We start from the raw sequence: 14,682 nt of genomic DNA, 5'->3' as shown, positions 1-14,682 counted from the left end.
ATTTAGCTACATCTGTCTTCAACCAAAGATTCCTCAACTGCTAATGAAATGAAATGCAAGGCCATGTCTTGGTAGGTATGTAGTTGTGCTACTATTTCTGTTTTTAGGTGATGAGCTGGACAGTGCTCAGTTAAACATCCAAGTGGAGAATTCAAAAGGAGGGAGGAAGCAGGCCAAACCAGGCAGACAGGCCATGGTAAAGAGTGTTTATTTAAACTTGCAAAATGAATTGGAGGAGTAGGAATAAAACAAAGACCAACCTGCAAGAGGGGAAGACAACAAGCACGACAACAGAAAGATCTTGAACTAGTTGAACAGAGTGGCTAAAATGCTAGGAAATTGATTACTTGAATCCATAAACAGTCAGCAGGTGTGAGGAAAAGCAGAGATACAGGAAGGGGATGACAAACTCCAGGCTTCAAGGGCTGGTGGGCTACAGTGTTTACATATGTTTCTGTGTCAACACACCTTAATCGAATACTCAAGAGATTAGTTGGACTCTGTAGAATGTGATCGGCTTCTGGGGAGGTAATTTGATTCTGGCTTCGGACCAGAAATGTATTTAAAGGTTGCAGCATTCTGTACCTTAAGACCATCTTGGCTATAAGATGGACTGAGAAGAACAGCTGGGAAATAACATTAAAATGATTCCCTGCATTTAGTTTAGCAACTTTCTACTTACTTCGAAAGACAATTTGCTGCACTGGATGTTGTTTATAGGTATTGGAGCAAAGGAAGCTAAATACAAAAACGTCTCACAGTTTAGTTTGTGGGAAAAAAAATGAAAACCATATCCAGTTCTTTTTCCATTTCACAATTATATAATTATATCCCCCACCCCGAACCCAAAAACACACACATACATACCCTCTCCAATAGCTCTCAAAAATACAATGCAGTTTGCAGTTATGCCATGACAAATAATAACACAAAAAGTCAACACTTTTGCAAGAAGCTATGTACAGAAGTTTGTCTGGTTTATTGCTGTGCAAGATTCTTTGTCAAAAAAAATATTCATATTTGATTTTTAACGTGTAAAAGGTGTTCAAACAAGCACAATTTCAATGAATGGATTCATTTTTTAATTGAATATAGTCTAGACTCCAGACCATACATATCTCATTCAGTAGTGTTTATGCTGCCATGCCTTTATTTCTTTCACCATGCCATCTTTTTTTCCCAAGACTCCACACTGTAGTCAATAATGTTTCATTTTGTGAAAGGCAGGTTTTTACAAGTTTTTCTGTCTTAATCTATGTCACAAATGTCCCAAAGCCTCTGAAACTGTGTGTTATACTTAAATATCAAAAAGTTACAAACTAACTTCTATCAGTAAAGTATAACTATTGGATTTTAATACAATCCCTCTCTTTGATGTCAAAGAAATCTACACTTTGGACGTTGTAAAATAAAATTTCTGTTGTTGATTTTCAGAAAAACACAAAAACTGAAAGTATTCTGAACTACTCTACGGAAAGTGAAAGTCCCTTTCGACCATCTGGTGTGGAAAATCTGAAAATATCACAAACTTGTTCATTTATCTAATACAGGGTCCCTCTTCCAGTACCTCATGCATGTTCACAATGTAGTAACTCTCAAGTCCTGCTAAACATTTAAAGTCAGTAAGGCTCTAAACGTCAGCAGTTTCTGAGCCAAATGCTTGGCATGAAAATCTACAAAATGCTTCAACAAAATGTCTTAGATGACACATCTCCCTGCAGGAGATCTGGTATGCTTGGATATTATAGTGTGAACAAGGATGCGTTCTTTTTACCATGTTAAAGTAAGCAGGTTGCTGTTATGAGAAGAGAGCTGACACAAATTCTGGGCATGTTATCACCGCCTAACAGGACACAAAACCACAAACGTTTAGAGTCATATAACGACCAAACTGTTGAATGAATCAGAACCTGAGACTGTTATAAGGCCATCCTTAAATAAATTGGTCTAAAATTGGTTACAAGTTTTGGATTTGTATTTTTGTAATTCAGTAAATTTAGTTCAGCTACGTCACTTGAAGAACTGAACCCAAGTACATTGTTTTTAGAACAATCTAGAAATTGTCCTCAAAAAAGGCATTTTGGTGTAACTTGCAGCCTTCATTTTTCACAAAGAGCGAAAATTGGTTAATTAAAAAAGTTAGCATTGCGAGGAGTGCTGAAGAGGCCAGGAGGGGGAGCAATTAACACCTGTAGCTGTACTGTATCATTCTGCAAAACTCTGTGGGAGAATTCAAATTTAACAGCCATCAGGCTGCGAACATTAATGAAGGACCAACAGTAAACTGCCACACGGAGAGCTTACTCATGCTGGTTTTCTGCTCTGGTGGGAGAGTGCAACTGATTGCTCTTACATAACATCTCGAGTCTAAAGTGGTCCCTGATTAAATACAAGCTGAAAATAACCTCAATTGCTGATTATTTTAAACTTTTAGAAACAAATCAGACAATAGCTCTACAAGTATTCAGTTTTTATGATCATCCTATGCAAAAGTTATAGTTTTATTTACACAGTGCTTAATATTGTTAAGCACTGTGCAATGTCATCCCTTGGTTCTTCATATTTCTTGCACAGTGACCTAAAAACGTGACTCAGTTACACCGTCCAGAGGAAGGGGCCAAAATTACAGAAAACTATTGCAGAAGGTTGAAGATGGAAACCCAAATCATTTGACCCCAGGCATTCTATAAAAAAAACACACAAAAAAACAAACTGGTACCAAATAAGGAAATGTCTGTATGAAATCCTAAATCTGAAGTTTAAAAAAATCCTTCAAAAATTTAATTATTAATTTCCAGCATATAACCAATATAAATTATCAGAAATTATCTTCAGAATCCTAACTGACCTGAAGTTGAGTCAGACTTAATTTAAAGCAGTGAGAGAAAGGTTATGTTACTTAAAATGGTGTTTTTTATGCACATTTAATTTCCTCTAGGATTTGGGGTTATTTGAGCTTCTGAGAGGCTAATCAGCTGCTACCAGTTGTAAAAAATATACCTTGTTGCCACTGAAAGTTAAAAAGGAAGAGCAACATTTTTTTCAGGTGCACAGAATGCAAAACCAGAGTAGAAAAAAAGTCAAAATATGTAATGTCTAAACCCAACAAAAAAAGATGCTATGCAATATCTTGGCCATTCATAAATTTTTAGCCAGAAACAGGGCTGTTTTGTGTATTGACTACTAGCAATTTAAAGAAATTTTGTATGTTTTCATTCTCTACTGAATGCAGTTGAAACTGACTTCTAATATATCCTACTAGAAGGTTACTTAGTTGAGTTTTAGTTTAATTAGTAATTTCTGACATAATTCATAACAGACAACTGGTCAGTCCAACATACAATCAAAACCACAAAATAGAAATAGAATGTAATACAAATCTTCAATAAAGAACATATAATTAAATAAAATGCAATGTGCAAATCTGAGCATTTTACTGTCTTCATAAGACATTAAACTACTGGACTCTCAAGAGAAATAAACCCAAAGGCAAAATCTTCAGGGAGGAAACACAAGTTGCTTTTAAACAATGACATTTTTTTAAACTAAAAACAATGCTGAAAAACACTTTTTATAAAAATAGTGAATATAAAAATTGTTTATTAAAAAAGACACTCCCAAATTATGCTAAAATAGATGTATCTTAGTGATAAATGCTGAAGTAAGTAATTGGGAACCTTAAAAGCCGTTTCTTTTAAGAGAACCGAGCCAAAAGACTTGAATCTTTCAAAACAATCGTACCTCCCATCACTCCTAGCAACTGCCACTTACACGTGAACCGCTTGTTGTCATTCGTCACTTCCTGCGCGGCAGATCCTAAACTAGCTAAAAAAGTTAGCAGCTGGTTCGGCTTGTTTTTATGAGGATATTCAGTAGTTTTGACAATGATGATGGTCATATAAGCTGAACAAACTGAATTGCCCGATAAACCGGAGTGATAATATCTGGCCGTTGCTGACACATTAGCCTAATTAGCTGTTGGCTTACCGTCTGTTTACAGCCTGTAAGCTAAACGCGTGGCCCTGTGTTTTCTCCATGGATCACCCTTTTACTGGTAAATGCGTGTTAAGGTGAGCTCGAATTTGTGTTAATTTGGAATCCTTCACCATGTCCAACCAGCTGACTGCAGAGCAGCAGCAGAAGATTGAGGAGAACAGACGGAAAGCTTTGGAGCGAAGAGCCCAAAGACTCGGACAGCAGACTTCAACGGGATTTAATGGTGCTTCAGTGCAGACAGATTTCCCGAAGCAGAGCGACAATCACAGATATCCTCCTTTGTCTGTACCACCACGGTTTGTCCCACCTTTTAAAAAAGACTCACAGATGAGCAGTAATCAGATCCACAGACCAAACCAACAGCTGCTACCTGGTACTAGCAATCAAGTCAACAAAAATACTCAGATCAACTCATTCAGACAGGTGAGACATTTTCTTAAAGATCTAACCTGCGAGAAGTTTTCTTTTTTCTTTAATCGATAAGTTGTATTTTCAGGTCACTGCTCCTTCTCCTCGAACAAATCAGCACTTGCAAAACCTTGGGTCATCTGGTGGAGGAAATGTTGGTGTGAAGCCAGTTCAGGCCATTTCTGTCACATCTGGAAGTGCAGTTGGCTCATTCTACAAACCACCCAGCATACCTGCAGCGCAGCCTCCTCCAAGCTGCACCACATCGTCTGCTGCAAAGAAGGCTGCCATCTCTGTGAGAGGGAAGTGTGTGCCTCATGCAGAGGATCGTTTCAAGGTGGAAGTGGGCTATCATGCAGAGCTTATTGCCGTATTTAAGTCCATCCCTTCAAAGAACTATGGTGCGTATCCAACAGTGTAGACACCTTCACACTTATGACATTTAAAAGAGACCATAAAAATAAACTTTCTGTAAAAATCATGGGTTAGTTTGCAGTCTAATGAATCAGGAGTAAAATTTAAGTATCCGCCAGGTGAGTATAAGTGCGAATAATAATAATAAAAAAAATCTTGATGAAAAATACATTTTTAGCTGCAGACATTAGTCCATATCCCATTCTCTCAAAGTTGTATTCATTCATCTGTTTATCAAACCGTTCATTCATTTGTCAACCCATTCATGTGCCTGTTTATCTATCCATCAATATATTTGTTTTGTCCATGCATCTGTTTATCCATCGAGCTGCTTATTAATGTTGAGCCATCCGTCATTGATAAAACCTCATCTTTAAATACATACCACAAATTCATGGTGAAATGTTTTCCTTTTTCTTTTTTTTTGATGGCTAACGAACAAACAGAATAGCGAGAAGTTTGAATTTTCTTAAATTATAATATGATAGAATATCATATAAATCTGTAATGGAAAATTTGTACAAATTCTGGACACCAAATATTAATCCTTCATCCGATGCTCAGTTTTGATCAATAAAGCCAAATCAATGTAAAGTCAGCCACAGAGTGAGGATTGAAAGAGCAATTAAATGAGATAGAATGTAATTATTTAAGAAAACAACTTTTTAAATGATGGGACCATTGTTGTGTTTCTTCCTGATGAAGAGAATAAATCATCCATAGTTGCAATAGACTAGATGCCTTGATTATTGTTGATCCGCATATTTGTCTGACTTTAAGTAAGTATTCCAAGTTTGTACTTTCTTTTGGAGCAATTAAATCTTTTTCTCTGCCTTAGATCCTGCCACAAAAACATGGAACTTCAGTCTGGATGACTACACACAGCTGAGTATGAAAACTAATCCTAAGAACAAATCAGCTCTTTTAAGTAAGCTTAAAGGTTGAAAGCGTATTTTGTGGTGTTTCTGTATTTCAACGTCCTGTTAAAGTGGACCAGGCAGCTGCCATTCCCTCGGTTTCCCTGAGGCCTCTTGAGGGAATCGGCGCTTTGGACTCGGCGCCCAGCCGACCCTGTGACGGTGCAGCGCTGGCGGCGCTGCTGAAGCTGTGCAATGGCTGGCAGAAACCCGGCGCCAGTGTGCAAGGGCAGTGCATCCTGGTGTCACGGACGAGGTTTGAGGTTGACATCCCTTACCATGCTGATGTCATCGCAGCTTTTAAGCAGATGCCAACAAAAAACTACGGTACAAAAGCCTCCTTTTTTAAAATTAATTTCAAGCTTTCCTAATGTTTTTGTGGTTTCCTCAAAATTCACCTTTATTGCAGACACGAAGACACGAAAGTGGAGCTTTTCACTCGAGGACTACAAGAGACTGAGTAACACCATTTTATTGCTGCTCTCCTCACCGTCTGTGCTGCCTTCACCATCTTGTCTAACCATGTCGTGTTTCCTGCTCAGTGGATCTGCTCAGTGGGATGGCAGGAGTGGAGGTGGAGCCTCTTCCCAGGGCAGTAATCCAGGCGTTCGCTGCCAGGTTTAACGGGACCGTCGCCAAGTCTTCAGACGTCCCTGAGGCGGACCTCTCAAGCATCGACCCCACCCTCACCTCCAGCCTCATGCCCTTCCAGAAGGAGGGAGTCAAGTAGGTGTCTCTGGGCAGTAGCTGCTGCTCTCTCAGCACAACACACCCAATATCTCAATACCACTTTACATCTCGGGTCGTTCGTAAAAGTCTGGAGATAATGAGTCTTGGTTGACGAGTTCAGTTTTAGGTTGTTTGCTGAGTGTTATCTGTAATTTTGAATTTTTTATATTTTTTTGACTTGCCCGCAGCTTTGCGGTGTCTAACCAAGGCCGCCTCCTCCTGGCTGATGACATGGGCTTGGGAAAGACGGTGCAGGCCATCTGCATAGCGGCCTACTACAGGAACGAGTGGCCCTTGTTGGTGGTGACGCCTTCATCTGTTCGGTTCACCTGGGCTGAGGTACAAAAATAAAACTAACCATTTAACACTTTGTTTGCATTTAATGATGCCCAAAGAAAAGAGACTAAGCCGTACTTATAATATAAGCGGTACTTATTAAATCATTTAGACCATTTCAATTTTAAAATTCCCTACCTCTCCAGAATCCGATATAATTTTTTTTTCCCATTGTTTTTGTCGCCATTTTTCATGTCAAATTACAAACATGTATGGTATATATGCAGGAAATTACTGTAGTCATGGATTTGGACAAGTTAAATCACAGTCAAATCACATCAACAAAGCTGAAAACACTGAACATCTTCATCCTTTTCATTTTACCCTGTTAGCCATGTGAATCAAGTCTTTTGTTACTGAGACGTGATTTTTTTCCTGCTGAACACTTGTCTGGATCAGAACGTAAATTAAGTCTTGTCTGAACTCATAAAATGCCTTCAGGGTGTAAACTCTGGTGTGCAATCAGTCCGTTTTTCTAATTAAATACAAAAGTTTGCATCTGCTTTCAGCATTTGGAATAGAATGGGGGGGAAATAATGAAATTGTATTAAGAGTTTAGTGGAAACACAACTGTTTTTACAAATCCTTATTTTCTTTTCTTCTCCCCATACGTCTTCTCAACTGGAATACAGAAATAAAATATACTCGACTGTTAACTCTGTTAATTTTTTCCCCGCTTCCATCGACTGAGTTGTTCCTCTCTGAACAAACTCATCCCCCCTGTGGTAAATCACAGAGTAAACTTCCCGTCTTAAAGGACATTTCCTTGGACATTCAGACAGCTTGAAAGGCGACTGACAAGTAAATGGGAAGCGATTTGGGGAAAAAAACAGCGGCGGTGGAGACTTATGGGTTCATCGAGCCTGAATTGCTGGTGATTTCTGACAGCATGTCACCTGTAGGACACAAAGTAGTGAATAGTAGCTAAAAAGCGAACTGTAGCTCACGTATGTATCCATACCCACATGCAGCGTCATCTGGTTGGTGGTAGCTACATCTAATGGTCATTGGGTAACTGACAATATCATTATCTGAAAGATAAAAATCTGAATTGCTTGTCCTTTGGCTATAATTTACCACCTGGGTTAAGTTTTTGTGTGAATTTAAATAGTGGTTTCTTTGAGGTGGTTCCTTAATGATTCATGCCTGTAGGCCTTCAGACGCTGGCTCCCCTCCCTGAGTCCTGACAACATCAACGTGGCGGTAAAGGCCAAAGAAAACATCAGGTCTGGTTTGGTCAACATTGTCAGCTACGACCTGCTGAGCAGGATGGACAAGCAGCACGCAGGTCCTCCTTTCAACATCCTCATCATGGTGAGCTGCTGTTGAATCGGCTCCTCGTCAATGATCCGTTAGCTTCTGTCTTTTGAAATATGTTTCAAGCAACAAATCTGTGCAGGACGAGTCTCACTTCCTGAAGAACATGAAGACGGCTCGTTGCAAAGCTGCCTTACCTCTGCTGAAGGTGGGTAAACAGAATTTGAACCTTTGGAGGTTACAAAGGGTGGAAGTTCACTTTCCAGCAGCAGAATGACCCTAAACGTACAACCCGAGCTTTGATGGTTTCAATTAAAGCATTTTTCTGTGTTGGAATGGCCTATATAAAGTCCAGACCTAAATTTAATTGAGAATCTGTGGCAATAAAATTGAGGATTTCTCTTTATCCAGTCTGAATGAGTTTGACCTACTTTGCAAAGAGTGATGGTCTAAACATTGTTTGTATTTTTGCAAAACTGATCGATATCCCTGACGACTTGCAGCAGTAAATAAAGCAAAAGCTGGTTCTCCAAAGTGGTGGGTCTGATCTGAGGTTCTCTTTTTTTTAAATCCTCAGGCGGCGAAGAGAGTGATCCTTCTGTCTGGGACCCCCGCGATGTCCAGACCCTGTGAGCTCTACACTCAGATTCTGGCCGTCAAACCCTCGCTCTTTCCTCGCTTCCATGAGTTTGGGGTGCGCTACTGTGATGCCCGACAGGTAACATATAAAATCTCATAAGCACTTGAAGGCATTAAGTTTTTACTTCTCTGAAATTTTGAGAAGATTCTCAGACTTTGGTTAATGTTTAATTCATGTGTCTGTGTCACATTTTATTATTTATATTTACATCCCTGCTAAGCTCTTTACAGGTAATGTTTAATTTAGTGGAATCAACCAAAAAACACATGATGAAAAGAGATAGTTGGATCAGTACCTAGACTAGATATCGCATTTTTTCTTATCAAGTTATTATGAGCAAAATCTAGTTTGCCCCTTTTTTGTGTCGTCTGCATCTCTTTTCAGTCGGTTTCGTCTTTCCCATCATCACATTTGCTCTCTGGTCTTTTCTGCCTCCAGCACCAGCAGAAGACCTGGGGCTGGGACTACTCAGGCTCCTCTAATCTGGGAGAGCTAAGGCTGTTGCTGGAGGAGTGTCTGATGCTGCGCCGCCTCAAGTCTGACGTCCTGTCCCAGCTCCCGTCCAAGCAGCGCAAGGTGGTCACGGTAACCATAGAAGGGGTCAGTGGCCGCATGAAAGCTGCCCTCTCGGCTGCAGCCAAGCAGCTGACCAAAAGTCATCGCAGTGTAAGTCGCGACTGTTACGTTGAGCTTTTCTTTTTTAAATAAACCCCAATATTACCCTGCCAGGTTAAGAAAAAGTAAAATAAAATTATCATATTATTTGTTTATAACACTGTGCAATAAATACATTTTATCATCAACTTTTTGGTTACTGAAGATTTCATTTTTGGAAAATCTTGATGTTTTTTTTTTTCCCCATGAATTCCTCGGGCCGCCATCTTGTTTTCAAGCACATTGTGTGTCAAAAATCTAACCCTGCACATCACCCTGAACGCACCGTTCCCATGATGAAATGCGACGCCATAGCATGTTGGGGTGTAGTTTCACCATGCAGTAGGACAGCAACTCCAAACAGGAAGTGGTTAACATCCAAGCATATTCATCTGTTAGAATGGGCTAGTCAAAGTCTAGGTGAAAATCTAATTGAAAAGGTGAAGCAAGGGTTGAAATTGAAAGTAGGAAAGGTTCCCTCAGTATTTTTGCTTGAAAAACCTTTTGCTGAAATGTGTATGAATTCATACACATTTCACCGTTTTCGGATTTTTATTTAAAAATAACAAAACAAAACAAAAAAAAGGTTTTCTTCCACAACGAAAACGTAACCTGCTTTGTGTTTGTCTGCTATGTAAAAAAAAACATTAAAACAAGTTGATGTTTGTGGTTGTAATGTGATAAGATATGCACAACAATGTATCTGAGCTTGTATCATGAATCAATTGATATTTTCTAATCAGTAAATCAAATTTAGCAATGCAAAAAGGAGTTATTGTAAATATAATAAAAGCAGCCATTTGTGGAAAAAAAAACCCTTTTTGTTTAGAGTGATAACCTCAAATCGAGGCTAATAGGTCAGACCTTATGTCTTTATTGATTTTATCCATATAAAACAGTTTTAAATTAAAAACCCAAGTTTCACTGTCCTTGAAAATTTCCAGCTCTAATCGTCTCATGAGTAAAACGCGATGCTGATGTGGCAGTGTTAAAATCAAAGTCTCTGAACTAAAAGAAAGCAAGAAGCTCAGTGGTTTCTTTAGGCAAGGAAAGCGGATGTTTGAGTTTTGCTTTGTGCATCAGGGAGTCGCTTCAAGCTTCAAACACAGAAGTGGCTTTAAACGGCGAGGAGTGCTCCAGTCGAGCCTTATTTCACTCTAATGGGGGCCAGTTGCTGAGCATGATTGTGCATAATCACAGGGCTCATCACAGTAATGGCAGTCGTATCAAATCATCAAATGGAATCCTGTCATTTCTTATCTTCTGCTCTTCCTTATCTATTTTTTTTTTCTTTTCTCAGAAAATGGAGGAGAAGGAGGCTCTGCTCGTCTTCTACAACCACACAGCTGAAGCCAAGCTGCAGGCCATTATGTGAGTACAGTCGCCCTTAATGTTGGAGATCAGGGAGTCAGATCAGAGCTCGTTTGATGGGTGTGGAGATAAAAAATGTAAAAATGAAACGGGATCATTTGTCACAACAATGAGATCAAAGTGGATCGCGGACGGGATAAAGACTTTGTACGCAGATATTCCTATGAATCTCTGTTAAACGGCTCTGTGTTGCTCCGTCACGGCCAGGGAGTACATCACAGACATGCTGGAGTGCGGCAGGGAGAAGTTTCTCGTGTTTGCCCACCACAAATTAGTCCTGGATCACATCACCACCGAACTGCTTGCAAAGGTACATTTCCTTCACATACCAATTCAACATTTTATTTAATTGTTTTAATTAAGATTTTTTTGTTTCGTTTTTAAAAAAGTTTTCAAATGTAAAAACGGTGGCTTACTTTTGCATCCATATGAGATTAAATGACTTACAAACGTTTTGAAAGCCTTCCACTTAACAATTGTATACTAAGTTGATTGTTTTAGGGTTGTAATGTTATGAAAGGTACAGAAGAGTATTCAAAAGAGCTTTTAACTTCCCAGCAGAACGTCAGCTTCATTCGCATCGACGGGGCGACTCCGTCAGCAGAGCGGCAGCAGCTGTGTGAAAAGTTTCAGTTTTCATCCAAGTCCTGCGTGGCCGTGTTGTCCGTCACTGCAGCTAACATGGGTCTCAACCTGCACTCTGCAGATCTGGTGATCTTTGCCGAGCTTTTCTGGAACCCAGGGGTAAGCCGTCACAGCCAGACGTTTCCAACAGCCGACTCAAAACATACCGCACTGTCTGCTTGTTCTCTACAGTAAGCGCTGCAGTCTCTGCTTTGTATGTATGTGTATAGCTCTGTTTGTGCCATATTTTCCAAAGCTTTGTTGCCTTGTGGCTATAAAACGTATAAATGCTCCCCTAAAAGATCAATAGATCAATACTCGGCCATTATTGTGTAATAAATAAATGAGAAAGTGTGAAACCCAAGCTGCCAGGCAGGAGATTAAGGAAAAGGGGAGATCAGTGATCACTAAAAACATCCTAAAATTGCTCTGGTTAATGGATTAGTTTTATTCAGACAGAATGAAAAGAGACAAGCAACCTATTAATAATTGAATCAAAAAAAGAAAAGAATCAATATGTCTGAGAAATGTTAAGGCTCTGTTTGTCCAAGAGGCTTGTATCCATCAGCTCTGGAAAAGTTTTCTGAGCTGCTGTTATATTCGTTCCCCTGGCAAGTTTTGCACAGCAGATGCTTTTCTGTTGGCGTACAGCTCAAGTCGGTAAAACTCATTCTGTACCTTTTTAGTTTACAAGCTTGAATTGTACAAAATCCAGCTGCGAGGTTTACCTGTACCTGCCGATGCTGCTGTAAAAGTTTTGAGATTTTGGAGACTTCTTTTTAAATTCTATTTCTGGTTCTGGTTTAATTCTATTGGAACAAGTCCTGGAAGACTCGATTTTGTGGATTTTCCCCCATTTTCTACTGATTTGTTCTCTATTTCAGAATAACAAAATACTGATTATTAGTAATTTTTTAAAGACCTGTCCCCCAGAAGAAATGTATAAATATGTTGGGGACTAGATCCATAATTTATGAGATGCACTAATTTCCTCATTTGGCAACAGGATGTCACAAAGTGCACGTCTTTTATCCATGGTGTCTTCTTATATTATTATTTTTCACTCTCATCACCGGTCAGCAGGTTTTCTCATTCTCACAGAAGAATCCAATAATGATTTTAGTTTGGTTGTCGTCATCTGTAGCAGCAGATGAAGCTGAAAAGCCTGCAGATCAGTGGAACTTTTGTCTGTTTCCTGCAGGTTCTCATTCAGGCGGAGGACAGGGTTCATCGTATTGGACAGACTAGCAATGTCGACATTCACTACCTGGTTGCCAAAGGAACTGCTGATGATCATCTGTGGTACGTCTTAATTGGGTGGAAGTATTATTACGTAAATTCAGAAAATATTCTCTCTTGTTAGTCATTTTTACACATTTGTCAGCCAGCAGACCAAAACTTTAGCTGTAGAGGGGTGTGAGGTAAAGTGATGCCTGCTGTAATCTAATTATTTATGTTCTGATCCAGGCCACTGATTCAGGCTAAAATGAATGTGTTGAAAGAGGTGGGTCTGTCTGAATCCAACCTTTCGGACAAAGCTGAGAACGAAAGCTTCCACTTAAAGGTAGGTTTTATGTGAACATAAACAACAATTGAATTGTTTTGTTAAATTACTTCAAATCCCAATAAGTCAAATCTCACAAAAAACAAACATTTGCCATGAGATGATCCTTATATGTTGTTTTTCCCCAGGACCCGAATCAGAAGAGCATCATGGAGATGTTCCAGAGATCTTTCTCTGAGGAAGACGACTTTGATGAGGCCATCCTAATGGAGGCTGCAAACGACTGGAAGGACACGCCACCAGAAGCGGCGCCTGCTCCATCCTTCACTGGCACCAGTTTTAGCAAAGACACCAACAAAAAGACAATGAAAGACTTCTTCACCAGATGACTCTGGGAAAACTGCTGTAAATTGAGAAACTATGTTTATTCCTTCACTGGAGCCAGACCCAGCTCCTGTTTTATCATGATTCAAGTTCAATGTTTCAGCTCTTTTGCAGATTGTAAAATACACTAGAGCTGATCTTATTTTAAATGTGTGTGTTCTACGATTAAAGGAAATGCCTAAATAAAACCCAGTCTAAAATTGAATCAGCCCCTCAGTGTTGGCCGTTAATTAATTTCACAAATATCTCAAATGTCCCTGGGCTTTGTCATTTGATATGTTGGGGATCATGACCAATCTCCAGTTTGTATCTAAGTTGTTGGTTACAGTTTGGTTAGAAATACCATAAAATCTCTGTCCAGGAGGCATTTAGGTTAACCATGTTGGCAGCTGCAGCTTTTGTGGTTCCTGGGTTGTTATTGGAAATCCAAGTCAATTTACTTTCGTTGGAGGAGAACATTTGAGTCAAATGGTTAAAACTTGAACCCAGTCGGACGTTCTGACAATAATGATCCCAAACACCAAAACTGATTTTGGAGCAGATCCATCAACCTCAATGATTTTAAAAATGTTTGAACAGGAAGCTAAATTAAATGAGTTCTACTATTTCTGATATGAAGATTGGTCAAATATCCATCCAGAATTGTATCTTATAGATGCATTTGGCTAAAGGATATTAATTCAGATTATTTGAGGGTGTGCTGAAAGAAGATGGCTCAAATAAACCTTAAAAGTTATGACAGGCGAGTGCATTTAAACTTTTTATCGAAACTGTGTTGTCTTTAACACATTGTCGTCAGGATTCTCCAGTTGTGGTCTGGAAAGAGTAGAAATTATTGTTAAACCAGGAACGCTGCGGTTCCTCAATATAACACAGACACCACCCACTGATGGTGTAAAATGTGATGTTTTTTGTCTGTTTTTTCATCCCTGTTACTGAATTGAAAGGCACCGTGTTCCCATGATACCACACATTATAATTATGAGAGAAAATGGGCTGATTTCCTTGAATTGAGCTGTTCTTTGTAATGGGAGGCAGCTGGGATTTAAAAGCAAGCAATGAAGGAAGGTCATATTATTCTAAATTGTCACTAATGAGAAAACACATTAACTCTGTAATGTGTAGATTTCCCTTCAACAAATAAATGGAGATGTCAGTCGATTATTTGACATGTAGGTTTTCCCCTCCCAGGACTAGATATAGTCAGAGGACCAACATTTTATGTTTTACTTTGTCCACTTAGAGAATCTCTGGATGCTGCTTGTGACATTGTGCTGATAAATAAAATCAGTTTCCTCTAAAGCGCTCCTTGTGTTTAGAGGGACGTTGCACAGTTTACTCGAAGGTAATATTTTCTGTTCATCCTTTTTCCATTTCAAAATATAAACTGAAATGCCCTGATGCCAAATGTGGGCACCCTGTGTACTTACTGCAGCAGCAGCCTTTTA

The 14,682-nt window shown here is 39.3% G+C and overlaps 1 protein-coding gene across 2 annotated transcripts; it reads left to right on the top strand.

The window, feature by feature from the left end:
• The first annotated feature begins 3,779 nt into the window (after window positions 1–3,779).
• Window positions 3,780–13,426, top strand: smarcal1 (SWI/SNF related, matrix associated, actin dependent regulator of chromatin, subfamily a-like 1). 2 transcript variants are annotated; one of them, XM_081604139.1, is made up of 17 exons: window positions 3,780–4,419; window positions 4,493–4,805; window positions 5,657–5,707; window positions 5,808–6,062; window positions 6,145–6,195; window positions 6,278–6,461; window positions 6,653–6,803; window positions 7,953–8,114; window positions 8,200–8,265; window positions 8,635–8,775; window positions 9,136–9,363; window positions 10,652–10,722; window positions 10,930–11,032; window positions 11,284–11,466; window positions 12,548–12,648; window positions 12,814–12,910; window positions 13,039–13,426. In XM_081604139.1, the coding sequence occupies exons 1-17, from the start codon at window positions 4,108–4,110 to the stop codon at window positions 13,237–13,239; spliced, it is 2,670 nt and encodes an 889-aa protein (XP_081460265.1). In that variant the 5' UTR covers window positions 3,780–4,107; the 3' UTR covers window positions 13,240–13,426. The 2 variants fall into 2 exon arrangements, with proteins under 2 accessions (XP_081460265.1, XP_081460261.1); XM_081604135.1 differs by having other exon boundaries at window positions 11,281–11,466.
• The last annotated feature ends 1,256 nt before the right edge of the window (window positions 13,427–14,682 follow it).

The sequence above is a fragment of the Poecilia reticulata genome, chromosome 2, assembly GCF_904066995.2.
Source record: "Poecilia reticulata chromosome 2, P_reticulata-male-v2, whole genome shotgun sequence".
Classification (NCBI taxonomy): domain Eukaryota; kingdom Metazoa; phylum Chordata; class Actinopteri; order Cyprinodontiformes; family Poeciliidae; genus Poecilia; species Poecilia reticulata.
The sequence above is the reverse complement of the archived record's forward strand: the minus strand, read 5'-3'. Positions and strand labels throughout refer to the sequence as shown.

Bases quoted from the DNA above. Each gene is read 5' to 3' on its own strand.
- smarcal1 (XM_081604135.1), top strand. From the start codon at position 4,108: ATGTCCAACCAGCTGACTGCAGAGCAGCAGCAGAAGATTGAGGAGAAC. The intron at 9,364-10,651 runs GTAAGTCGCGAC...TTCTTTTCTCAG, and splicing joins TGACCAAAAGTCATCGCAGT to AAAATGGAGGAGAAGGAGGC. The intron at 11,467-12,547 runs GTAAGCCGTCAC...TGTTTCCTGCAG, and splicing joins AGCTTTTCTGGAACCCAGGG to GTTCTCATTCAGGCGGAGGA.